The following is a 26,564-nucleotide window of genomic DNA, read 5'->3' on the forward strand; positions in this document are numbered from 1 at the left end:
TCTCAGAACAGGGAAGATTCCACAGGAATGAAAGGAATGTATGGTAATTCTATTGCACAAGGGTGGTGCAAAGACCCCAATGTATCCAACTATCAACCAATTAGTATCTCGGGAGTGGTGGTGAAGATTTTGGAAAAATTGGTTAGGGCTCACATTCAGAAATACGTTGACAGTGAATCACTACTACTATTCAATTAAGAACATGGGTTTACTAAGGGAAGGTCAAGTTTTAGCAACTTGCTCACATTCTATAAGAATGTTACCATTAACTAAACTAGGGGAATGGATACACCATGATACTTTTGAATTTTGCTAAAGTTTTTGACAGAATACAGCATGGTAGACTGTTGCATAAATTGGAGAAAATGGGTTTGAGTTATGCAATATTAGCATGGATAAGATGATGGCTGACTGACAGATATCAAAAAGTGGTACACAGGGGATCTGAGTTTGCAAGGTTTATTTAGGGTGTTCCCATTAAGATCTTTGGTCATCAAGTGTCATAGATAGAAAGCCAGTCACAAAGCCTTAGTTCAAGAATTAGCAGCCCATCTGCCACAGGTTGGGACAGGTAATATCCCCATCCTGCTGTTAAAGAAGAGGCTTTGATTCTCAGACTGACATCTCTAGATGATTCTGCTCTTCCAGAATATAACCACCCAATTCTTAAATCTTTCATTCAGACTCACCGTCTGGGAATGGATATCACATATCAGTTAAATGACTACCCCCATGCTGAATTCTCTGAACACTTAATGCCTCGTCAACATCAGCCCATGTCTCATTCTTCAATGACTTTGTCAAATAGGAAGCAGAGGAAGAGGGCCTACACAGCTTCTCTATAAAAAGAACAGAGGTCAATGTGCCAAAATCATCCTTGACGGTGCTTCCCCTCCACCTCTAGCAGACATACATGATGATTTTGTTAAATTCTGGAGTACAGTCTTTTCTGTTTCACATCTACATTCCCTGATGATGACCAACCTATGATAATGAGGTCCATTCCTTCCCTTCTAATATACCAGCCTGTCTCCATCCAGGAGATCAAAGCAGCTCTTCCATCCAATTTCTCTGCCTCCAGACCTGATGGCTTTCCTGCTTTGGAAGGTACCATTGAAGATTCTTTAAGACTTATTGGGCATCTCCTTTCCAGTAAAGCAATACCACCATACCTACATGCTTCAAAAACTATCTTCATTCCGAAGAAAGAAACTTCAACCAGTGCATCAGACTTTAGACCTATTACCATCGCCCCATATGATACTTAAAATGATCATATGATCATAGTGATCATACAATCTTAGTTAAACAGCTTCAGCAACATATACAGTATGATTATAGACAGAGAGCTTTTTCTCCTTCGGATGGCTGTGCCGAAAATATATATCTTCTTTCTTCACTTCTCTTTGATTCCTGACTCCACCTTAAGCCTCTATATATGGCATCGCTGGACCTCCAAAAGGTCTTTGATAGCATCTCCCTTCCTGCTCTCCTTCAAGCGCAGGAAGGGAGATGTTTATTGCTGGATGTCTAGAACCCTTTCTTTCCTATGTTATGGAGCTATACTTGGGTAGCTCCATCACTATCATTACAGGGTCCCATGCGACTTCTATTACCGCAGTGCAGGGTGTTTGCCAGGGTGATCCTCTATCTCCCCTTTTCTTTAACTGCATCATAGATGAGGTTCTTCACTCTCTTTTTAGCCATCTAGACTACTGTCTAGGCACTTCTTTTAATGCTATGGCCTTTGTGGAGATCTTATTATCGTAGCCTCTACTAAGGTATGCTTGCAGGAACTCCTTGCTCGGGCAGTTGACTTTTTTTTTCTCTATTCAAGGCCTTTCTATTAATGTAGAGAAGTCCTGCTCTTTAGCTATTGTCCCCTCTGGTTGTGACAAGAAGCTTAAGGTCAAGACTAAAGAGTTTTCCCTGCACAGGAGGCTGTTGAATGCTTTGACCATCCTGGAAGAGTGGAGATACCTCAGTATTATGTTCACCCCAAAGGGTGGGTCTTCTGTCCCTTCTATCCTAGAAGCTGGGATCGCTTCTTTGAGGAAAGCAACTCTCAAGTTCCAGAAAAGATTGTTTCTCCTTTCCCACTATCTCCTACCTCACTTTTACCACAAGTTGGTGCTTGGTAGAACATATATCTCGGTACTGTCCGAATGGACAGGAATATCCATTCAGTCATTAGATCATGGCTCCAGCTGCCACCTGACACCCCTACTGCATATTTCCATGGGAGGGTAAAGGACAGCGGCCTCGGGATACCATCACTTAGATGGCTAATCCCATGCCTGTGGCTGTCCAGAATTGCGAAGTTAGAACTATCTTCTTCCCCTATCTGCAGAGAGGCTTTCTATAACCCATTAATACAAGAAGACTTTAGGTGGGCTAAAGGCTGGTCCCATTATCAAGGTACCTTAACTAAGTCAGAACCCGCAAAACACAAGACATGGGCATCTCTGCTGCACTGTTCTGTAGAATGGTGCTCCTTTAAAAGAGTCATATCTGGTGCTGCTCCAGCATGATTGGGTAAGGGATGGCACCAGACTCCTCCCTGGGTTCGAGTATATTGACCTTATCAGGACGAGGATCAATGCCCTGTCCACTCGAGCACGCAAGGCTTGATAGGGTAGTGATGACACAAACTGTAGGGCTGGCTGCCACTAAAGTGAGACATATAGCCCAGTGTTGCTTCTGCACCCATGGAGTCAACATGTGGAGGCATGATGCTGTGGTCTCGATTCTGAACAACCGCTTTAAGAACAAAAGTTGGGAGACCAGGGTGGAACCACATTATAGGACCTCTGCGGGTTTGTGTAAGCCAGACTTAGTGATTCAAAGAGATGGTAACGTTTGGGTAGTTGATGCCCAGGTGATGGGAACAGGGCATCCACTAGCCTATAGCCATAATAATAAGGTAAACTATTATAAGAATAACCAAGATCTAGTTAGTAAGTTACGGGAGGAGCATGGGGCAACTCCGAGGTTAACTAGTGCCAGCATCTCTTTATATGGCATATTGAGTGCAGATAGCTATAAGGATTTATGACAACTTGGGCTTATGCAGAAGGATATAAAAGGTTCTTTCCTTGAGGACCCTACAGGGCACCAGAGAATGGCTACAGTGATAACTAGAACAGGCATAGGGTAAAATACTTGTAAAGGCCTAGGCCTATATCAAGTTTGGACGAGATATAAGGGTAGTACTGCTCATAACACCAGTACAAAGATTAATAATAAAAAAAAAAAAATAAGTGGTGTACCGCAAAGATTAGTGCTTGGTCCACTGTTATTCAGTGGGCACATTAATGATATTGGGAAGGATTTGACAAGCGACATATAGCTATTTGCTGATGATGCAAAAATAGGTATGGTAATCAGGAATGCTGCTGATACGCAGTATTTGCAGAATGATTTAAATAGGCAGGACTTGTGGGCATGGGAAAATGGTTGTCAGTTCAATGTCAGTAAATACAAAGTCATTCACTTTGGCATGATTAGATATCCAATATCATATTATGTTGGTGGGATTAGGCTAGAAGAAACTGATGAGGCTAGGGATCTTGGAGTGTTAATAGATAGGAAGTTGAAGTTCAGTGGCCATGTAGCAAAGATTGCAAATATAACTCAAAAGATAATTGCAATGCTGAAACGAATGTTCACATGTAAAGATAAGGATGTTATTTTGCCTCTTTACAAGTCATTGATAAGACCTCACTTGGACTATTGTGCACAGGTCTGGTCTCTTGGTTTCTGTCGTGATTGTGATATACTGAAGAATGTACAAAGGAGGGTGTTAAAAATGATATCAGTATTGTGGAATACTGATTATGAAGACAGATTGAGAATTTGTAGACTGTAGACACTAGTAAACAGGAGAAAGAGGGGTGATATGATTGAGACTTAGAAACTTCTGGAAGGGTCATGCAGGATTTCAATTGATGGAATTTTTCAATTTATGGAGGTGGGGAAAGGATGAGAGGGCATCCTTGCAAGATGATAATGAAGGCCGCCAAGAAGGGTGTGAGGGTTAGAGTTTTCTCTCAGAGGGTGGTGCGTGATTGGAACGGATTGCCTATGGATGTTGTGAGTGCAAGCAGTGTGAATGAATTCAAGAATAAGTATGACAGCTGGTGTGTGTAGTATGTGGCCTCCCACGATGAGTCGCTGACTCCCTGCAGGTCTCTCTTAATAATAATAATATTAAGGTCATCATCTGGAGTAGACACACATATATATAGAGAGACAAGCTAAATTCATTTCACACAGTATGCTGAGGAGACAATGATTTGATCAACAGTTATTCTACTGACCTGATCTCCAGTGAAAATAAAATGAAATTACAATAAATAAATGAAATAAAATAAATTAACTACATCAAAGCTATATTTTATTTAATATAACATCAGAGAAACATTCTTTCATATAGATTTTTGTTACAGTAAAAATGATGTTCTAATATAACATGACAATTGCTATATTAGATTTAGGATCATGGATTACCTATGGTCCTATTTATAATCAACTCTTAGGGAGAAAAGTGAAGTGGGTAGAATATGTGCCTTCCATATTCAAGAGAGTTTTAGACCATCATTATTGTTAAGATTAGGATGATTGATAAGAATCTCAAAGGTTCCTTAAATTTAAGTTCATACCATGTTTTGGTGTGATGTAAACAGTAGATGCTTTTTCCTTTCTTTTAGTGTTACATGGTGATCAGCATTCATTTTCGAAATAAATTCGGCTATTATAGCCTGTTTTTGTTTAGGAGTGACCCTTATTTAAATACATTACCTATCAATACTCAAGGGGTATATATATTTAGGGCATTATTGGTGAGTATAGAAGGCAATTAAGCTAGGATAAAAGATGTGGAAAAAAATTTTGGTACATACCTTTATTGATTCTACGATGTCTTCCACTTCCATGATCTCGCTGGAGGTTGTTTACAAGCGGGGGGGGTTAGACGCGGGAAAATAAGTTTAGATAACCCGAGATAATATTAATAATATATATATATATATATATATATATATATATATATATATATATAAATGTACATATATTATTTTGAATTAGGGCGCATATTTGTAGGGGGAGAGGAAGGATAAAGACTATTGTGGCAACTGGGGGGGGGTAACGGAATGTGGAGCCATTTCGGTCGTGTGACCCGTCCTCGGAACTTTGTCAGAAATGAGTGTGGGGCTATGTCTACACCCTTGAACTAAAACATATTCCCTAAATCGACAAGGCCATAATTATAGACAAACAAGACAATGAAACAATGCTAAGAATATCTGAAACTATTGCCATAAGATGCGATGAAAATTGTATCAACGTCCACCGCCCCTACCTAATTTCCGAATGTTGGACGGTCCAGAACCTACAATTTAAACCATGTCTCCGGCCATGTAGCGACAACTAATGCCCTTATTTGGCAGTTGCAACTTTGCCCTGACATAGCCCCACACTCATTTCCGAAAAAGTTCCGAGGATGGTCACACGACCGAAATGGCTCCACACCCCATTACCCCCACCCCCCAGTTGCCACAATAGTCTTTATCCTTCCCCCCCTTCCCCCCATCCTCATATCAAGATCATCATCTGGAGCATACACAAATATACAAGACAAGCTGGGTTACATTACAAACCGTAAGCTAGAGAAACAATGATTTCATCATGTTATTCTACTGGCATGACCTCTAGTAAAAAAAAAAAAAAAAATATAAATTACATCAAGCTAGATTTAATTTAAGATAACACGAATAAACATTTTTTCTTATTAATAGTTTTCTTTCAGTAACAATGATGTCCTATTTTTAGTATTACAATTGTTATTTTTGATTTAGGATCCTGGATTTACTACAGTCCTGTTTATAGTTGTTCTTAGAGAGGAAGGTTCCGTGGGTCAAATATATGCCTTCCATATGTATGGGATTTTTAGGCCTTCATTATTGTTAAGATTGGGGTGGTTGATAATAATTTCACAGGCTTCTTTAAATTTGCGTTCATACCATGTTTTGGTGTGATGTAGACAACTAGTGATTTTCTAGTCAATTCTATGTAAGGTGTTCAAGGGCATGATCAGAAAGGCCAGCTTCACCATAATTATTATATTTAATGTGTCATTTAGGTTCTTTTTGTCTGATAGGAATTGTGCGTCCTGTTTCTCCTATATATGGTATGTTACAGGTGCAATGAATATGGTATACTCCAGGGTGGGCCAGGGGGGGGGGGGATGGGTCTTTCAATAATGAAATCACTAAAGTCAAATCCGAACATCGTAATAACTATAGCAGATAAAGGAAGTGCCACCGTTATTTTAAACTGAACCACTTATGTAGAAAAAATGAATCTGCTGGTCTCGGACAATAACACATACCAATTTAACTACAACCCAACCAACAGAATAAAAAAATAAAACAGAGAAACTACTTAAGTCAATTACCACATGGCCCGAAGATACAGTCAAAAAACTATTTCCACACTATACTCGTACCCCAAGAATTTACGGACTACCAAAAATTCACAAAGAAAACACACCGCTAAGGCCTATCGTTGAAGGAATAGATAGCCTGACTTATCACTTAGCCAAAAAATTAGCGGCAACACTCAAGGAGTTGGTAGGTCATTCCCCTCCTATATCAAAAACACACAACACTTCATAAACATCATCAAAGACATTACATTAAAAGATGATTTATCCACTACCCACAAAAGTCGAGTCGTAAATTATTGAATTAGGGCATTCAGTTTTTGAAATGCAATGCATATTACATAACATTATACATACATTTTGGGTAATATTCAGTTACCTTTTAGTATCTGCAACCCGGCTTGTCAAATATAAGAGAGTGGTCTGAAAAGTTCTCAGCCTCAACCATAGATGGCAACACTACAGGCAAGATTTTTTTTTTCTTTCTAAGTTCGTACATCTGTCATAAGCATCCATGTGAAACAGCAAGTCATTCTATCAAGTAGCATGTTTTTTACAGCTGTCTGAAGCAAAACTGCTGTCTGTATCCCTTGACATGGATAAAACTGAGTATCATGCGCTTATAAAATTCTTTGTAAAAGAAGGTTTAACAGCAAAAGAAATTCATTTGAAGTTCATAAAAGTTTATGGGCACTCTTCTCCTTCGTTTTCAACAAGTACGAAATGGGCTGCTGAGTTTAAAGATGGCCATACCAGCCTTGAAGATGAACCACGTGAAGGACATCCAAAAAGTGAAACAACACTAGAAATCATTGATCAAGTGCACAATATGATATTGGTTGACTGGCGAGTCAAAGTCCACGAAATTGCTGAGACTATAGGCATTTCAAAAGAACGTGTATAATACATATTTTGCATGAAGAATTGCAAATGAAAAAGCTTTGCACAAGATGGGTGCTGCACTTGCTCACAGAGATCAAAAAACACCCTCGCATGAAAATATATGAGCAGTGCTTGGAGCATTTTAACAAGAATAAAACTGATTTTGTGTGTTGATTTATTACTATGGATGAGACTTGGATTCACCATTACACACCAGAATCCAAACAGCAGTCAAAACAGTGGACAGTAGCCAGTTGTTTAGCATGAAAGAAGAAAACAAAGTCGGTTCCATCAACAGGAAAGGTCATGGCATTGGTGTTTTGGGATGCTAAAGGCATTTTATTTTATTTTAGAGGGGTATTTTGTAGATCTTACTGAGAACCACTACAGGGATGGATAATGGCGCTGGAGCATCATTGGAATAAATGTATTACTCTTAAGGGAGATTATGATGAAAAATAAGAATAAGTTTGAAATTATAAATTTGTGTTTTCATTGTTAGGCCGAGAACATTTCAGACTACCCTCGTATAAGCACAATACTATAATAGCAAAAAAAAATTGTAATACGAATGTTGATAATGTAGATGATTAGAACACAAAAATTACTAGAAATATGTAGAAAAATATGAAATATGGACTGTTTATATGTGAAGCAGCCGATGGGCAGGCATTATAATGTACTAATATAAATTGGCTTTTTTTATTGATAAAAGTCAATCATCTTCATGGATAATGAAGCTGAAGGTTCAAATTTAACTACATTATAGTCTGATAATGAATTTCAAGTATATACACCCAATTCTCCATTTACTTGGTAGATTGGTTCCAGAAAAAATCGTGTAAATGAAAACAATGTAAAAAAGAATAAATTGCATATGAAAAAATAGAAGAATGGTTCCAGATGTCAAAACCTGATATGAACAATAAGTTATTTCACACAAAACATGTATGTATATATACACACGCACACACACCCTCTGTCCAAAAAGAAATCGAACTTTTCGAAAATAGAAGAAACTAGTGGCGCTACCTGTTGTATCTTTTGCTGTCGAAAGTTGCAACCTTCATTAGTGTTGTGTCAACTGTTTATGACATTTTTTCATAAACAGTTATAGCACCGAGAGTGACAGTGTGTTTTGATGAAAATGAGTTTCAAACAGAGAGCTGTGACTGACTTCTGTGTTAAACTTGGTAAAAGTTTTACCAAAACGCATCAAATGCTTCAAAAAGCATACGGTGATGAATGCTTATCCCGTATACAACTTTATGAGGGTTTAAGTGATTCAAAGTGGTCGTGAGATGCTTGAGAACGACAAAAAAGCCGGGCCATCCAAATACTGGACTGAGCGAAGTCAACACCCGAAAAGTGCATTATTTCATTAAAGAAAACCCAACATCATCCATGAGGTTGATTGAAGTTGAATTGAGGATTCCAAAATCAACTGTGCACAACATTTTGACTGAGAGTTTGGGCCTTCATAAATTGAATTTGCGATTTCTGGATAATGCCCTTGGAATTACAGAAACAAATCTTTACTGGTCGTTAAAAACGATCGTTACTGGTGACGAAATGCGGTGTTTTGAGTATGAGCTTGAAACAAAGCACCAGAGTGTTGAGTGGAGACTAGCAGAAGAGGGGCATCCGAATAAAAGTCGCTTGGAGAAGTCAAAAATAAAGACAATGCTGATTTATTTCTACGATTCCAAGGGCATTATCCACAGAGAATTCGTTCCACCTGGCCAAACGCTCAATGGCGAGTTTTATCTCAAAGTTCTAAATCAATTGATAGCGAGAATTCGTCGCGTATGCCATGAATATCGTGATGCAGGCAGCTGGTCACTTTTGCACGATAATGCACAATCTCATCGTTCGAACATTGTGAGACAGTTTTTGAGCAAAAACCAAGTTTGTGTGTTGGATCACCTAGCTGTATTCACCTGATTTAGCACCCTGTGACTTCTTTCTCTTCCCCTGACTTCATTTGCCAATGAAAGGAAAGCGATAAGACATCACTGAAAATGTTCAAACGGCAGTAACCACGACCCTCAACAGCATCCCTAAAACAAATATAAAAAACTCATTTAGCAATTTAATTGACCATGCCAAATGCTCTACCGAAGCTGAGGGAGTGTATATTGATTGAAATAAATGATTTGAATAATTATAAATGGCCTGTGTTTTATTTTCTATCAAAAGCTCGGTTTCTTTTTGGACAGAGGTGTGTGTGTGTGTATATACATATGCATCTCTTAAATAAAATAGTGTTTCACTAATAAAACAGAATTTCAAAAAGGCCCAAATACACCCGCACACATGGTTATTAGTTAAATTTTATTCACCATCACTTTCTGACAGTAGCCGCATTCTTTTGTGTAAGACTGGAATTAAATCCCTTCCATCAATTGAAACACTTTGTCTGTCCAGTTCATACTGCAATGGTGAAACATTTTTTTCAGTAAAAGGAACTAAATTAGCACTAATTTCCAGTAATTCTGAAGGTTGATTTTTTTATTATTTTTTTTTTTTACCATGAACTCTGTAATTAATCGTTGAAATTCTATTTTGGCTAGATCTTTGTATAATTCTTCATACTGCATCATACATGACTTCAGTTCATGTTCAAACTGTTTAGCTCGTTCAGTATTTGAATCATGTGTAAGAAAATGACTTTGCAATTTTACTAGCCATTTGATACCCTTCTTTAATTAATCCTACAACGAGTAGAATCTTTTTATCATCATCACTTTTTTCTTTTCATTGAGATTCTCAAGGACAGCTTCTATTATTTCGTCATCACTAACAGCTTTGTCAACCATCAATTCTTCAATATCTGCAGACAAAAAAATCATCAAATCCTTCTCTGCCAACTGCATGTGCTAATCTGATGATAGTTGTATGCAAAGATACATGGTTTTTCTTTTTCACACATTCTGACCAAATAGCTTTACAAATTTGATGGTTTAAATTCTGATAACACCAACTTTGCAAGTGTGATGCAATCTGAGAATAGAAAATTTCTTCCTCACACTAATAACTGTCAGTGAATTATCCTTATCTAGTTTTCCAATACATTTTGGATAAACGATATCCAATATGTATTGGAATGTTCTTCTTATGTAGTAAATTTTGAAGGCTGTGATGACACCATGGGTTAGTAGTTGTATTAAGGATGTTGTATCAGGTGGAAGAAAACAAAATTCCACATTCGGGTGTTCTAAAATAGGATGGACAGGCACCTTGTCTATAATCAATAAATCTTGAAAGTCCAGATTTTTTTTCCATCAAATAGCATTTAACTTCTGGAATAAACATTGATGGAACCATTCATTAAAAATTTCTTTTGTAACCCAACCATTTTTATTTGCTTTCCAGTACATTGGTAACATGTTAAAATCCACACCTTTCATTGCTTACGGTCTTAGGGATCGATTAATGAGTAATAGTTTTAATATGTGATCTCCTGAAGCATTGCTAATTTTTCCTTATCTAAAATAATAGTCACACGATCCTTATCTGCTTTAAAGCCACCAACACTTTTTTGTGATTTCACTATATAAGTTCTACTTGGCATTTGTCTACATTCTGTAGTGTAGAGTAATCACTGATATTTCAAGTTTAAGTACAAAGGTAACACACTAGGAAATGATAATTATAATGGAAATACCCTTTTTAACAGAAATTTTAAAAATAAGTGCCACTTGAACCATGTTAAATCAAAATATACGGTGTAGAAATAGAATTGCTTTTGTTTTCTAAACCGTGTTATTTCGAAATCACGTAAAAAGAGAAGTAGATATATTATTATTTTCGGAAGTTTTAATTTAGTGATGTAAATATACATTGATGGGATTCTGGGTTCATGCACAATCAATATATTTACATTGATAGGACTCAAAGTGTTAATGTGTCATTTATGTTCCTTTTTTCTGATAGGAATTGTGCATCCTGTTTTTCCAATATAGGGCCAATTACAAGTGCAATGAATACGGTATACTGCAGGGCGAGCCAGCAGAGGGAGTGGATCCTTGGATGAGTCGAGTAAGTTTTTTAATTTTGTAGAAGACTTCAAGGTGGCTTTAAGGTTGCATTTTTGTAGTATTCTGTTTATTTTGCCTGATATTCCTTTAATGTATGGAATGGTTACAGTTTTATTGCAGTCTAGTTTATTTTTGTTTTTAAGTGAGGTCTTGTACAGAATTTTGTCAACAGTATTTTGGCTGTAACCATTTTTTAGGAAGGTATTGCTGATAACTTTTAATTCATCTTTAAGTGCTTGTTCATCAGAGCAAATCTGTTTTTTTAGTGTATTAATGCCTACTAGTTTTTGTGTTGGGTGATGGTAGGAGTTTAAGTGTATAAATTGACCAGTATGTGTTGGTTTCTGGTAAACAGTGAAGGAAATACTGCCAGAAAGAAGACATGTGACAAGTGTATCTAGAAAGTGAAGTGTGTTCTGCTTTTCAATCTAAATTGTGAATTGTATGCATTTGTGTTGTTTGTTTAGGTGGCTGAGGAAAGTGTCTAGTGTCTGGTGGCCATGGGGCCAGATAGCGAGAACATCATCAACGTATTTAAACTAGCCTTTGGGTTTTAAAGGAGAGGAATCTAGAGCATGTTGATCAAAATGTTCCATGTAAAAAAAAAAAAAAAAAGGCAATTATTTATTCCTATGCTCTGCAGATTGTACGCCATCTTACGTATCATGTGGTAGTCTATCAAATGTATAGTATAAATTTATAGTATATTTATTTATAGTATAACTAAGTTAAAAAAACTTTCAAACAACAAAAAACAAAAGTATTCACAGTTGATTCTTTTATCATTTATTTCAGTATTCCTTTTACTCAACTTTTTTTTATGAATATTAAATATAAAATTCTGCATAAAACATTTAAAAATTACTTAAAAATATAAATAAAATAAAATTTATTTATGAATAAATAAATTAAAAAAATTGTACCAGAACCTTCATTTATAAAAGAATGCCAACGATATACTAAAATGAGTATAATTGTCTGTGACTTCTAGGATAAGAAGCAAGAAAAGGAAATGAGCTTAATATATTAACAGACAATGTTACATATATTGTTGTTACAAAGTTTGCATAATATTCACTGAAAAATCTCTGTTTAAGAAAAAAAAATAGAATGACAACATAATATATGAAATATTCATATAATATTCACTTTGTAACATAAATATTTGTAACCTATCTATAAGAACAAAAGGATGTAAGAAGAAGACATATTGAATAAATTGAAGGAATACATATAACATAAGTTGACCTGATCTGAGTAGAATTTTTGTCCTTGGTATCAGGACTATCGTCTCGCATGTAGGCAGTGTAAACAAACTGCAGACAGAATGTTTAAGTGGGGTCTAAATTCCCATTAGAATTCAGTAGTTACTAGCAAAAAAAAATAAATAACAGTGATGATGGGTATTTAACACATAGTCACTTTTGAAAACTGTTAAATTTAGTTTGTGGAGCAGATTTTCATCATTTTTTTTTTCTCAAATCTCAGAGACCTGTGTCTGGCAAGACATAGAGTTCAGAGGAATGTTTATAAAGTATACTATGCAATCTTAATATTTTAGTCCATGATAATGGATGTCAAATTTCCTGTTTCTTCAAAATGGGAAGAGGCAAGAACAGGGTATAGGGTGAACTCCAGTATACAATGATAGTTCCAACTTCTCTTTAGAATTCAGGATATTATGTTCTTTAGAAAAACAAACATATGCACAATATATGTGCATATATTACTTAGAAATAGAATACAGGATGGATTGGGTCTATGCATATAAGATTCTCAATGATGGTTTGTGAAGGGCAGGTCTTCTTTTAGCAATCTGCTTATGTTGTATGATAGGTGATGAATGTGTTGGATAACGGAGAATCATATACAGTGATATTCTTGGACAGGTGTAAGCAAACAAAATCTGCATGTGAAGTAACTTCACGACTGGGCTACTTGTATTTAGAAGCTAATGACTTCAACCCAGTTGTGAAGTTACTTCATGTGCAAATTTTGTTTGATTACATTTGGATAAAGGATCAAACCAAGAATATAACTTCTTGGAATCTTTAATTTATAGTATAACCAAGTTAAAAACTTTCAAATACCTGTCTCTAATCCAGAGCATTTTAGTAATTAGGTGTGACACCTTTTGACTACTTGTATATGGAAATATGACTTCTGCATTACTTCAACCTTGATATCATTGTAATATCATAACACTGTCTTCTGGGTCTGGCTCCCACTGATGAGACCTCAATAAATGTAGTGGGCACTTTGAAGGATAATGATTCCATGTATATCTTTTTTGGTGTTTTGGAGAATTCAGCAAGATGACGATCACCTACATTATGCAATATTCACCAGTCAGAGATAAAATTCTTCTATTCTTGCTATGAGAGGTTTTTTAAATAGCTCCATCCTCTTAATTCAATGAGAATTCAATGACTGGAGAGCAATTCCAGGAAAAGAAGGCCAGTTAACCCAGATGGGCTAACCACCTAGGTTTCAGTCATCTTTGTGGTTTAGTTTCAACTGGACTTTTGGTTGTTCATCTATACGAGATTGCCGAAAAAGGAAAAATGACAGCTTTTGGCTATATGATGATATAAAAGAGTTAGGGCATTTTATCTATCACTCATGCTATCTATCTGTCTCTCTCTTAATACTATCAGGCTCTCTTGCACCCCAATGCTAACTACTCTAGGTCTATGATGAGCACCCCATTTACTTTTTCACCTCAATAAAAGTCAAAACCAGTCTGAGTGGTAGCCCTTCCCATATTGCATAGCATTATACATGTCCGTAAGGATGTGCAATGCATTATGGGATACTAAGGCAACTGATGTGAAGTCATTAACATCTATATACAAGTAGCCGAGTCCTGAAGTTACTTCATGCAAAAACTTTGTTTGCTTACATTTGGAAAAAGGATTAAGCAAATAATATAATTTCTTGGCATCTTTAATTTATTGTGAATACTCTTAATAAATTGTACATAAAAAAATCAGATAATTATTAGGATAAATTATGATTAGTAAGTATTTTTTCCTTATCTATCAACTTACCATTGCCATATCAACAAGAAAATTCTCAAAGAGAGTCCATATATGATTGCTTGTGTAGATCTCTTTCATCTCTACTTCAGTATCAATAAAACAATGGCTCAGAAAATTGATATATGCTTCCTTTATCTAAAAAAAAGGGTAACACATTCAAAATGCATTATCTAAAATATGTATCAGCATTCAAGAAAGAGTAACACAGAGAACTGTCTTAATCTTTTAATTCATGTAGTTTCTACTTCAGATGGAGAAAGTATCAGAAAGAAAGGAGGAGAGAGAGAGGGGGCTATGATGGTGAATGACTCAATGCATAGATGTGTAGATGAAATGGATGCAACTTTTTGAACTTGTGAAGTGACTGACTGTGAGGGAAGAATTGATTTACATAACTGGAATGGCATGCACTTGAATGTGTTTAGTATTAGCGATTTGAAGAAATTATCATTGGTATAAGATGTAACATGGGAGTTAGGGAAATTGGATTATAATGGGAGGAATGGTGAGAATCTATGCATAACAATGACTAAGTTATGTCATTATGTTAATGATATGAATATGTTTACCACAGAGGTTTAATAGAATATATACAGCACTTGGAAAGGATCAAAACTGATTTTAATGCTTCCAATATTTTGTCTTCTCAGGCTAAGATATGTAGATGATGTGTTCTCTATTTGGCCTCATGGCCCAGATACATTCGACTTCCTCAGTCACCTCAATAGCCTACATCCAAGAATCCAGTTTACGATGGAAAAGGAAAATAACAATACTTTACCCTTCCTAGACATCTAAGTAACACGCCTTCCTAATGGTAACCTTTCCTTCACTGTATATAGAAAATCAAAAATGCTCCCATCAGAGCATTATTAAAACTCTAACCAAGAGAACTCACAATTTTTGTTCCAGTGGAACTGCCCTTTCAACTGAACTCAACCACATACACAACACCTTCCTTTCCAATGGCTACAGTGACTACAGAATTAAAAAAATAATCAGTTCCTTCCCCATTCTCCAGTCCTCTCTTCAGAAGGATTTCAGAAATAGCATCACCATACCTCAACATCCATAGCACATCAGAAAAAATAGCCAAGTCCTTAAAAAAGTACAACCTTCACACAGTGTTTAAGCCCTGCCATAAACTTGTTACCCTTGTCCATTCTACCAAAGATCAGCTCCCTCCTATCTCAGTGCCTGGAGTTTATAAAGTATCCTGTTCCTGCAAGCTGGTTTACTTTGGACAGAGAGGTAGATCAGCAGCCATCAGCTTAGAAGACCATACATCTGCAATCATGACTATGGTCAATCTGGCCTTGTGGACCATGTTTTGGATACAACACACAGGATCTCCTGGGAAAAAAAAAAACCACCGTAGTAAATTCAAAAAACAAAAATTGTTTTTAGAATCTGTGGCAGCACTCAGAAATCAACCAAATTTTAATAAATACAGTTGCATAAAACTTCCCAAAATTTGGGAAACAGTAATTATCAGAGATCCCACCTTACATCCTAGGCCACATGCAAATGTCTGCAGAGGGTGCACCACCTAGATAAGACTTTAGAATCACCCACGTGTTTCACTTAGTATTGTGTTGCATTTGAGTGTGTGTGTTACAATAGTTTTTTGTAATCCTGAAGATGTCTTGAGTGACTGAGATGAAATATTGGAAGCATTAAAAATCAGTTTTAATCCTTTCCAAGTGCTGTATATATTCCATTAAACCTCCAACATGATGTATAAGTAAAGCATTAGAAAGAGGAATCTGAAGCTGTCCATCTAGGTCATGCAGACTATAGAGCAGAGGATATAAGAAAGCCTGTAGGTAAGTTATTGTGTCTGTAGATCAATGTCATGAGTATAAGGAATAAAGGATAAAGAGATTATTGCAATGGTGAATACACTGGACTGCAGACATTAGTGAGATGTCTGCTTCTGGCTCTCAGAGGCAGATGTATTATTCATATTAATGAGTTTAAAGCGTACACTATTTTTAGAAAGGATATGCAAGATACAAGAGGAGAGGCACAATGCTAAATATTGCATGATTTGAGTACAGTTAGGACAGAATGCCATGACTGCAAGACCAGTAACAATTTTCCTTGAAGAAATGAGTTTAAGGCTATCTGGTGTGAAGCAGATTCCAACAAGATCAAGTACATGGTAGGGTGTTGTTACAGACCTAGTGGATCAGTGGCTGGTAGTGATAACATCCACTGCCAAATAAACCTCATAAGTACTAAATGATTAATCATCACAGGTGACTTTAATTATGCAAACATTGATTGGGTAGTAGTGAAATATCATAAAAATAAAGCTGAATTTATTGAACTGTTATGAGACAACTTCCTTATATCATCATCAATGCAAGGAATATATTTAAAAAAATACTTAAGTGATGCAATATCAGAATGTGTCTCTAGAGTTTGAAGAATAAATAAGGCAGAGGTGAAATGATCATGCAATCTTTAAGCATGAGATTCCCAAGAAAAAGATGATGTTGAAGGAATCCTATGTACGTATGGATGACAGTTATGAAAATTACAAGGCTCAGGTTAGAAACAAGTTCTGTTTGTAAAGTTGAGTATGAAAAGAAATTAACTCTGCAAGCTAAATAAAGTCAACTCAAAAGCATTATATTGTTATGTGAGAGTGGCATCTGAGAATTTGATTGTAATGAATATGACCATATTGCCACCCATTGGTGAGAGAGAGTGATCATATGGTCTTGACCTCGGAGGTGGCTAAAGGTGTGGAATTTTCTATTAAGACGGGGTATATGTGGAATTACCATGCTCGCAGGTATGACAAGCTTAGGAGATTGCTTGGATTAGTGCCATGGCATGTACAAATGCAAGGGCTGGATGTCAACAGAGCATGGGAAGTGGTCAAGGAGCATTTGCAGGAGTTTATGGCTGATTGTATACCTAGGGTTCAAATAGTAAAACAAGTAGGGGTTAAATGGATGAATAACAGCATTAAGCCTGACCTGCAAAAAAAGAAACAACTGTGGAAGGAATTTAAAGAAAGAGGTGAACTGCAGGCACACGAACGGTATAAAGTGCAGGCCAGAAGGGTAACGAGTGTGATAAAAAAAGCAAAAGCAGATTATGAAAGGAAACTAGCTATGCAAGCTAAAGAGAATCCCAAACAGTTCTTTCAATATCCTGAAAGCAAGAAAAAACTACACGGCAAAATGATTTTAAGGAATGACAATGGTAAGGAGGTCACTGAATCAGTCAATATAGTGGAGTTACTGAGCGAGCACTTTGCAAAAGTATATCAACCAGGTGGTGACATTGAAAAAATGAAGGAACCATTAGTTTATAAAGGAATTGTGATGAATGAAGTGGAGGTGAATAGTCTATTACAGAACCTTAATGTGAATACCTCTATGGGATTGGATGGCATATCGGCATGGGTCTTGCATGAAGCGGCTAAAGAATTATCAGTGCCCTTGACCATGTTTAATCTGAGTCTCAGGTCTGGTTTAGTCCCAAAGGTGTGGAAAGAGGGGAAAATAGTTCCACTGCATAAAGGACGATCCAAGACTACGGTTGCAAATTACCGACCGATCAGCATATCAGGAGTCGTTGTCAAGGTCTTGGAGAAAGTAGTCAAGGGAAAAATACAGGAATGGAATGATGAAAATGAGATACTGTACGGGGGACAGCATGGCTTTGTGAAGGGTAGATCATGCTTCAGTAACTTGCTCAAGTTTTATAACACGGTGACAGCTGAACTGTATAAGGGTAATGGGTTTACAATGATACTGCTGGACCTGGCAAAGGCATTTGACAGGATACCACATGGAATTCTAATCCGTAAACTACAACATACGGGAATGGATATAGGATTGGTGAGATGGATAGGTGGGTGGTTGAGGGAGAGATATCAAAGAGTAGTTTATTCAGGAGTTGAGTCCAAAAGACGGTCTGTGACTAGTGGTGTGCCGTTCTGTTCTTGGACCACTGCTGTTTAATTTGTTCATTAATGATATAGGGAGGGATCTAAGAGGAACAGTTCATCTGTTTGCTAATGATGCAAAGTTGGGTAGGGCAATAGCGAATGCAGAAGATGTTAAAATCTTGCAGGATGACTTGGATAGATTGGAGTTCTGGGCTAAGGAGAATGGATGTCAATTAAATGTGACAAAATGTAAAGTTATGCATTTTGGGGTGAAAAGATTAGCAGCAGTATACAACATTAGTGGAACTGTACTCAAGGAGATTGATGAGGCCAGGGACTTGGGAGTGTTGGTGGATAGGGAGATGAAATTTAGGGGGCACATTGCAAAAGTAGCTAAATCAGCTCATCAACTCACTTGGTTGTTGAAAAATACCTTGACGAGCAGACAAAAGCAAGTTATTGTACCTCTGTACTGAGGCTTAATAAGACCTCATCTCGACTACCGTGCCCAGATTTGGTCACCTAGGTTCCTTCTTGATGGGAAGGAGGTGGAGAGGATCCAGAGGCGAGTGACTAAGATGATAGGAGGTCTATGGAATGAACCACATGAGAATAGGTTGAAGATTTGTGGGTTGCAGAGATTAGTTGATAGGCAGAAAAGGGGAGGGCAATATGGAAGCTGGGCAAAAGTGTGGTTAGCAGGGGTGTTAGAGCTGGGTTTTTTACTTTTAGAGGGGTAAATGAATGGAATAAGCTGCCAGAGTCTGTTGTGGGTGCTAGGACGGCGAGTGAGTTCAAGGCAAGGTATGATAGATACTGTGAGAATGTCATATAGTTGTGAGGCCTCCCTCGATGAGTCTAAGGACTCCCTGGAGTCGCCTGTAATAATAATAATAATAATATGCTGCAAGCAGGAGAAAAATAAATGTAACAGAATAACTCTAATGAGGGCAGATGGTATGTGTGGTTGACAGGTTCAGAAGAGATAATTTATCTGATAAATGCTTATTTTACTAAGAGCTATCAACATGGTGTATGCAATATTGAGCTCCGTGCTACCCTCTTCAGCAGATGAAGCACCTCCAGATGTGTGAGGCAGCAGTACTAGAGCTCCTACATAAAGTGAATAATAATTCAGCAATAGGCACTGATGGGATACCAGCATAGATGCTAAAAGACTGTTCAGCTAAACTGAACATGTCACTGACAAAACTGAATAATCTGAGTCGCAGAACAGGAAAGATTTCACAGCAATGGAAAGAATGTATAATAATCCCATTGCATAAGAGTGATGTGTGTCTGACAACTGACATTTGACTATTTAGACTTATATATATATTACTTTGAATTCATTATGCGGTTTAATGGAATACATACAGCACATACAAATATAACTAAAAAAATGTTAATTACTCCAATATTTCAGCTCAGTCACTGAGACATTATCAGGGAAATAATACTAAAATTGCAAAAATTCACACAAATTTGTACAAACACTAAATGGAAAAGATTATACTGAAAGTCTAAAGTCCTATGAGAGGCATCCTCTATGGGGGTTTTTGGCTAGCACCCCAGCTGTATTGAGTGGAGGTCGAAAAATTAAATTTTTCCAAATTTGGGAAATTTAATACAGTCATATTTAAGGTTCTGATATCTTCAAATCTCAAATGCGCTGTAGAATTCATCCAATCAAGTCCACTCCTAATTCAGATCTGTTTCTAATGGTCCTATTGCTTTTTTATTTTTATTGAATGGCACATGGAAACTGGAAAACCTGCCATTAATTTGTTCATCTCAACTGCAAGTTCTATCGCTTCTTTGTCAGATCTTTGAAATGCATTGCAATGTTCGTCCAATGTAACAGTCATATTTATTAAGATTAGGTCTATTTTTTAATTCTGCTGCTGATTCTAAAAAAATCCTTTCAAATTTGCATTTTTTGTGGTGAAGCATACTAGTTTTTTTAATTTGATTCTCTGCAAGGTATCCAAAGGCATAGTCAGCATACCCTGACTGACCACACTTATTATTATTATTATTATTCAGGACTCCATGGAGTCAAAAGACTCATCGTGGGAGGTCCTTTCTAAGAAACACAAGTCTATCAAGACTCATCGAGGGAGGTCCCTCCTAGGAAACAAAGTCTATCATACCACTCCTTAAATGCATTGACTTCTTGCTCTCACCTCCATCAGGCAATGCATTCCAAGGATTCAACAACCCTCCATGCAATGAAACCACTCCTCATCCTCTTTCTCACAGTTTCCTTTTGTAACTTCCAGGGATGGTCCATTGTCATGACTCTTTCCCACTGTTCAACCAAGCGAAAGAATTCCCCCAGTGTCAACCCTGTAACTACCTCTCAACAGTTTAAAAGTCTCAATCATATCACCCCTCCTTCTATCCACCAAACTCTGCAGTCCACATTCCCTCAGCCGATCCTCATAACTAATATTGTACATTCCCAACATCACCTTTGTTATCCGCCTTTGTACCCTTTCCACAGTTAATTTATCTCCTTCAAATGGCAACAGATATATTTTTCATATTCTTTTAGGCAGATGTAAGCAGACCTCCCAGTTTGATCATTATAAGATAAGTTTCAGGAACAAGGAACTTTGTAAACACCTGGAACTGATAGAGGATCCTTGGATTTGTTGACCTTTTATGGCATTGTAGTCATCAGACAGGAAAGTCTGGTGAATAAAGAAGAGTGCAGTAACATCAGCCTCAGGAGAACAGAGATCAGAGGCTCTATTAACAAGGGTTTTGATAAAACCATATTGTTGTGATGAAGGATGATGTGAAAGTTTGTATATGTATTACATGTGTGGATGGATTTTCTGTAAACTGAGAAAGTAAAGGTGCCATTGGGAAGACATGTAATTAGAATATTTAGGAAAGGCAGGCTATTATTTTCTTTTTCTATAGTGGACTGGATTCTGAGGTGTAGGTTATTTTTCTTCTTATATCAAACATTAATATCACTCATTTCAAATCTTCAATCCAAAATTCAGTTTTAGACAATAACAATATCATGATTAGCTTTGATGTCATTTCTATTTTTACATTCTATAATATCCCTCTTTCTAAAACTTTAAATTTACTAAAAAAAAGCCCCCCCCCCCTAAATACCATCGATCTTTTTAATTTTACTATCCATTTTTTCTACTTCCCTTAGAAAGACTATTTATACAAAGATTGAGGGTGCAGCCATGGGCTCTCCCCTTTTAGCTAATTACTTTATGAAAAATTCTGAAACACATGATATTGAAATTCTCAAACCTTCTATCTGGCTAAGAGAAGATCATGTGTTCTCTATTTGGTTGCTTGGCTGACACATTATACTCCTTCCTCCTCCATCTCAACAGACAGCACCCTAGAATACAGTTCACTATAGCAAAAAAAAAAACAAAAAAAAAAAAACAATTGCTTGACTTTTCTAGAATCTCTAATTACATGTTTTCCCAATGGCACTCTTTCTTTATCAGTTTACAGAAAATTCAGCTACACAGGTAGATATACACAAACAATTTTCATTCACCCCCCCACCTCTCTCTCTCAATAACATGGTGTTATCAAAACTCTTGTTAATAGAGCCTCCAATCTCTGTTCCATGAAGACTGATCTTAGTGCTTAGTTCTCCTTCATTTGTCAGACACACGTTCTTTTGAAATGTCTATAGTCTCAGCGATTTCATGCTCTTTGACTCGCCGGTCATCAAATACCATATCGTACACTTGATCAATAACTTCTGGTGTTGTTACACTTTTTGGACATCTTTCACGTGGATCATCTTCAAGGCTGGTACGGCCACATTTAAACTCAGCAGCCCATTTGTTAATTGTCGAAAACGAAGGAGAAGAGTGCCCATAAATTCTTATGAACTTCGAATGAATTTCTTTTGGCATTAAACCTTCTTTTATAAAGAATTTTATAACCGCATGATACTCAATTTTATCCATTTCAAAGGATACAGACAACACTTTTGCTTCAGACAGCTGTATAAAATAAACTACTCGATAGAATGACTTATTCTCCAGATTTGGCTCCCTCTGACTTCTATCTCTTCCCAAAATTAAAACTCTCCTCACTGGTCAGCATTTTTCTTCAAATCAAGAGGTGATTGCAACTGTGGAGGGTATTTTGCAGATCTTACTGAGTACCACTACAGGACATGATAATAGTGCTGGAGCATCGCTGGAATAAATGTATTAGTCTTAAGGGAGATTACGTTAAAAAATAAAAATAATTTTGAAATTATAAATTCATGTTTTCCTTGTTAGGCCAAGAACTTTTCAGACCACCCTTATATATGAGAAAGTGATATCGAAGAGAAGACAAGTAATAATAAATGTGGTGCTACAGATCTCAGTACTTGAACCATTATGATTCAACTTCAACAAAATACTGTAAATAAAGTGTAGATGCAGTGACTGAGAGGAGGATTTCAAGAGGTTGGAAAGGAGGGTAATGAGTAGGGGATAAGAATTAATGTATGGAAGTGTGCAGTTTTGAATTTGGGGATGTACATATTGTACTGGAATAACTACCCCTTTTCTGGAATATATCAGAGGCAGGGAATATTGGAATAATGGATGACAGAGAATTAAATCTCAGAGGACTGCAAAAGATAACCCATTTGACTGTAGCAAATATGAGGTGTCTATTGTCCAGAACTCATAAGAATATAGCATTTCATTGTATAAGATCCAGATGAGATCATAACTTTGTTTTCTAAATGCAAATCTGGTCAAGTTATATTTTGGCCAATACCAGCAAGTTGAAGCTATAGTGCGCAAGAGGATTAAAGAGAGAGAGAGAGAAGAAATAAAAAAAGAAGGGAGAGGAAGAAACACAGGAATAGATGGGTAACGTATGGTTTCAAGAAATCACAAGTGAAGGGAGAGGAAGAGACATAAGAAGAGATACGTAACGTATGGTTTCAAGAAACTATAAGTGAAGGGAGAAATAATTATAGGAATGTATTCAGAGACCTATAGATTTATCTGAAAGCAGTTATGTCTTTCAAAGGGGTATGCAACTACCATCAGATAATGTGGAAGAAGACCTTGAATGTTGCTTTATTATGGCTGGATAATGTGTGGTTACAGGTAGCTATTTTTACAGAAGATAGGATTATAGGAATGTATTCAGAGAGCAACAGATTTATCTGAAAGTATTAATTACTTTCAAATGATGTATGACCATGAGAAGATAATCTAGTAATCTAGAAGGCCTCAAATGTTGTTTTTGATGTAAAATAATATACAGTAGCTCAAATTTGGAAATAAAAGTTCCAGCACTAATTTGTATTGTTTGTTTATATAACCCTGTGTTTACCTCTTGTAAATAGATGGGATGAAATCAGAAAATTTTACCTCTATGTGTGTTTCTTCTTGTGTTTTTTGTGATAGTGTGCATATATTAGTGCATAGTGTGCAAAGACAAGAGAAAACTATTATTCAGTTAAGGATAGGAGCTGATTACATGTAATGAGGATTGTGTTTAGAGAACTGATGAGGACAAACCATTTACTCTGATGTATATTGTCTTCATGTTTAACTTTCTGGAGTGAGGTAAATATTCCTGAGAATTATTCATTATTTTGTAATAAGTGTTAACTTTGAGCTAGAGATGATTCCTTAGTAGAACTAACTGTATTAAAATTGAAAATGTGATTTCTTTGTTTGTTGTTTACTGACTTTAGTTGCTTAATCCTAGAGAGATTAGTAAGGGAATTTATTTCCTTTGTTTTGAATGTTGTTGGAATTTTTTAAATTCCTGAATTCAAATTTCAACTGGGTGAGTCTGAGAGAGAAACTGGCAATTTTCTTTATGTAAATAATTATGTTTGTATTGTTATTCAATTAAACATTGTTTCTTTTGTATTACAATTTCTCTTGTCTTATTTTAGAGATACAGATAAATTAATGTAATATATGAATTTAATTAGTTTAGGGCAATCTAGTATTGTTTTCAAGAAGGAAGAATATTGAATAGAAACCAGAGATACTAAAATCAAACTGATGGTACAAACCTGACCTGGAAATAAGCTATGTGGTTTTTAACAGGTCCAGTAAATAAACATACATATCAGCAAACAAAAAAATTACTGATCTGAACCCTCATTTTAACTTCTGGATAAAGCTGATTCTAATTCAGTGTTTATCACATAGAAAGTATTAATTAAAAAAAAGAGAGTGTGCACCACTGGGATATAAAATATTAGCTAGAAAATATGGTATAAAAAAGAAGTAAAACATCAAAAGTTAGCATGGATAGAATGAAGTCTAACCTCAGGAAGGCAGTCAGGATGTGTTACGACTCGAACTATATCATCTAAAGAAAGCAGTGAATGGCATTTAATTTCTGTGAACACATTCTTTCCTTCAGTGCAACATGCTAGCAATTTCACTAGGTTTATATGATACTGGAGTGGTCCTGCTTCATCCATTCTATGTCTTTCAGATCTCATCATCTCTATTAAATGGTTGAAAGAGGCTTTATCATTGTAAAATACCAGAACATCTTCTCCTGAATTTACCATCTAGATATAAAATATATAAACAAATAAAAATGTTTTAGAACATTTCTGCATACCCAAAAAACAATGCTTAAAAACATTGGAAATTTTATAAACAGCAATAAATAGAGATCTGTCTAATTCTTGAAATATTTACAAGATTTCTTTATTATGATACTGTAATATTTTCCAAAAATTATAATATAAAATACTGTAATTCACAATTATTTCAATATACCTGAATTTCAAAATTTATCAGTGAAAAGGCTGTTTCTCATCAGGAGATAGCTCCTTAGAAAAAGAGATATGGTCAGTGAAAAAAATTTACTTAATTTTCATAGACTATTTCTCAACATAATCTACCATCATTTTAATACATTTCTCCACTATGTAACATATTTTCAAACTATCAAAGTCAAATTCTTCAGGTTGTGCTCAAAACCATTTTAAAAATGGATACCATTGAGGTAGCTTCAATTTAGTAAATAATCAGAAGTCTGATGTAGGCAAATCTGGACTTTAGAGATGCGGTTCCAGAACTTCAAACCAATCTTTTTGACAGGCAAGTAAAGTGAACATACTCATATATATATAGCCTCACATTGTACTGTTGCAGAAACTATAACTAATCCTTGACACAAACAGGATTAATTTGTTGCTTTCTAAAAATCTTCAGAAAACGTTTTTTGAATTTATTGTTATCATGCAGTCCTGATAAATGACACTTTTGCTACCCCAAAAGCAAGTCAACATGTGCTTTTGGTGGAAGGTCGAGTTCTGAACTTTTTGGTACTTGGTGATAAGCTAGAGACTGAATTTTCATTGTGGGATCATAATGATAGAATCAATTATTAATTGATAATCAAAACATTTTGAAGGCAGCATCGCTTTTCCCTTGGTAGTGTTGGAGCAATGACTAAACTTCCAGAGTCTCATCTATTTTTCATTTCACTAGTGAAATGACATAGCAGCAAACACCATGGGTGCATGCATGCATGAGGGCAAACACACACTTTATGGTAGCACAGTTCATTAATGATTTGCTTGAATCATTCTAAATCAATGTTTAATTTCAGTGTTAGAATTCTCAACTCATATCCCGTTCTGTAATTAACAATGCCTAACTTTCTGCTTATAGAAATCAACTGTAGTTTGCTGCCTACTTTCCAATAATAATAATATTAACAGTCTCACAACCACAATTGATTAACACTATAAACATTGCAACTGGTTGTGATTTTCAATATCATCACATTTTTGTAAGTCGAAAATTCAACTACTGTGCATTTTACACACTTCTTTCCAAGGTTTTTTCTTCTGCAAACATATAAAAAATTCATTTCTCAGACAGGCTTATACGTTGGTTATGCATTATTAAAACACTTAAGGAATAGAACAACGTAGTTAAGAATATAAATTAAATTAAACTTTAATAAATATTTTCCGATATTTCGGCAATGTCACATTGCCATTTTCTAAAAGAACTTATAAAAAAGTTACGTGCACGTAGGCACTACAACACAGAACTGGGAATGAAAAGATGAAAATGGGAAAACAATAGCTTCATCTTTTCATTCCCAGTTCTGTGTTGTAGTGCCTACGTGCACGTAACTTTTTTGTAAGTTCCTTTAGAAAATGGCAATGTGACATTGCCGAAATATCGGAAAATATTTATTAAAGTTTAATTTAATTTATATTCTTAACTACGTTGTTCTATTCCTTA

The 26,564-nt window shown here is 36.0% G+C and overlaps 1 protein-coding gene across 1 annotated transcript in view; it reads right to left on the reverse strand.

The window, feature by feature from the left end:
- Itpr (Inositol 1,4,5,-trisphosphate receptor) overlaps window positions 1-26,564 on the reverse strand; it is a 1,112,489-nt gene that overhangs the window by 474,853 nt on the left and 611,072 nt on the right. Inside the window, exons 33-34 of the mRNA XM_090401920.1 lie at window positions 24,614-24,865; window positions 14,415-14,540 (exon numbers count right to left, since the gene is read on the reverse strand). Of these exons, the coding sequence (XP_090258046.1) occupies window positions 14,415-14,540; window positions 24,614-24,865 (378 nt within the window). The remainder of the gene's footprint in view (window positions 1-14,414; window positions 14,541-24,613; window positions 24,866-26,564) is intronic.

This window comes from Typopeltis vanoorti, chromosome 2, assembly GCF_054136105.1.
Source record: "Typopeltis vanoorti isolate ZY-2024b chromosome 2, IOZ_Tvanoo_1.0, whole genome shotgun sequence".
Classification (NCBI taxonomy): Eukaryota; Metazoa; Arthropoda; class Arachnida; order Uropygi; family Thelyphonidae; genus Typopeltis; species Typopeltis vanoorti.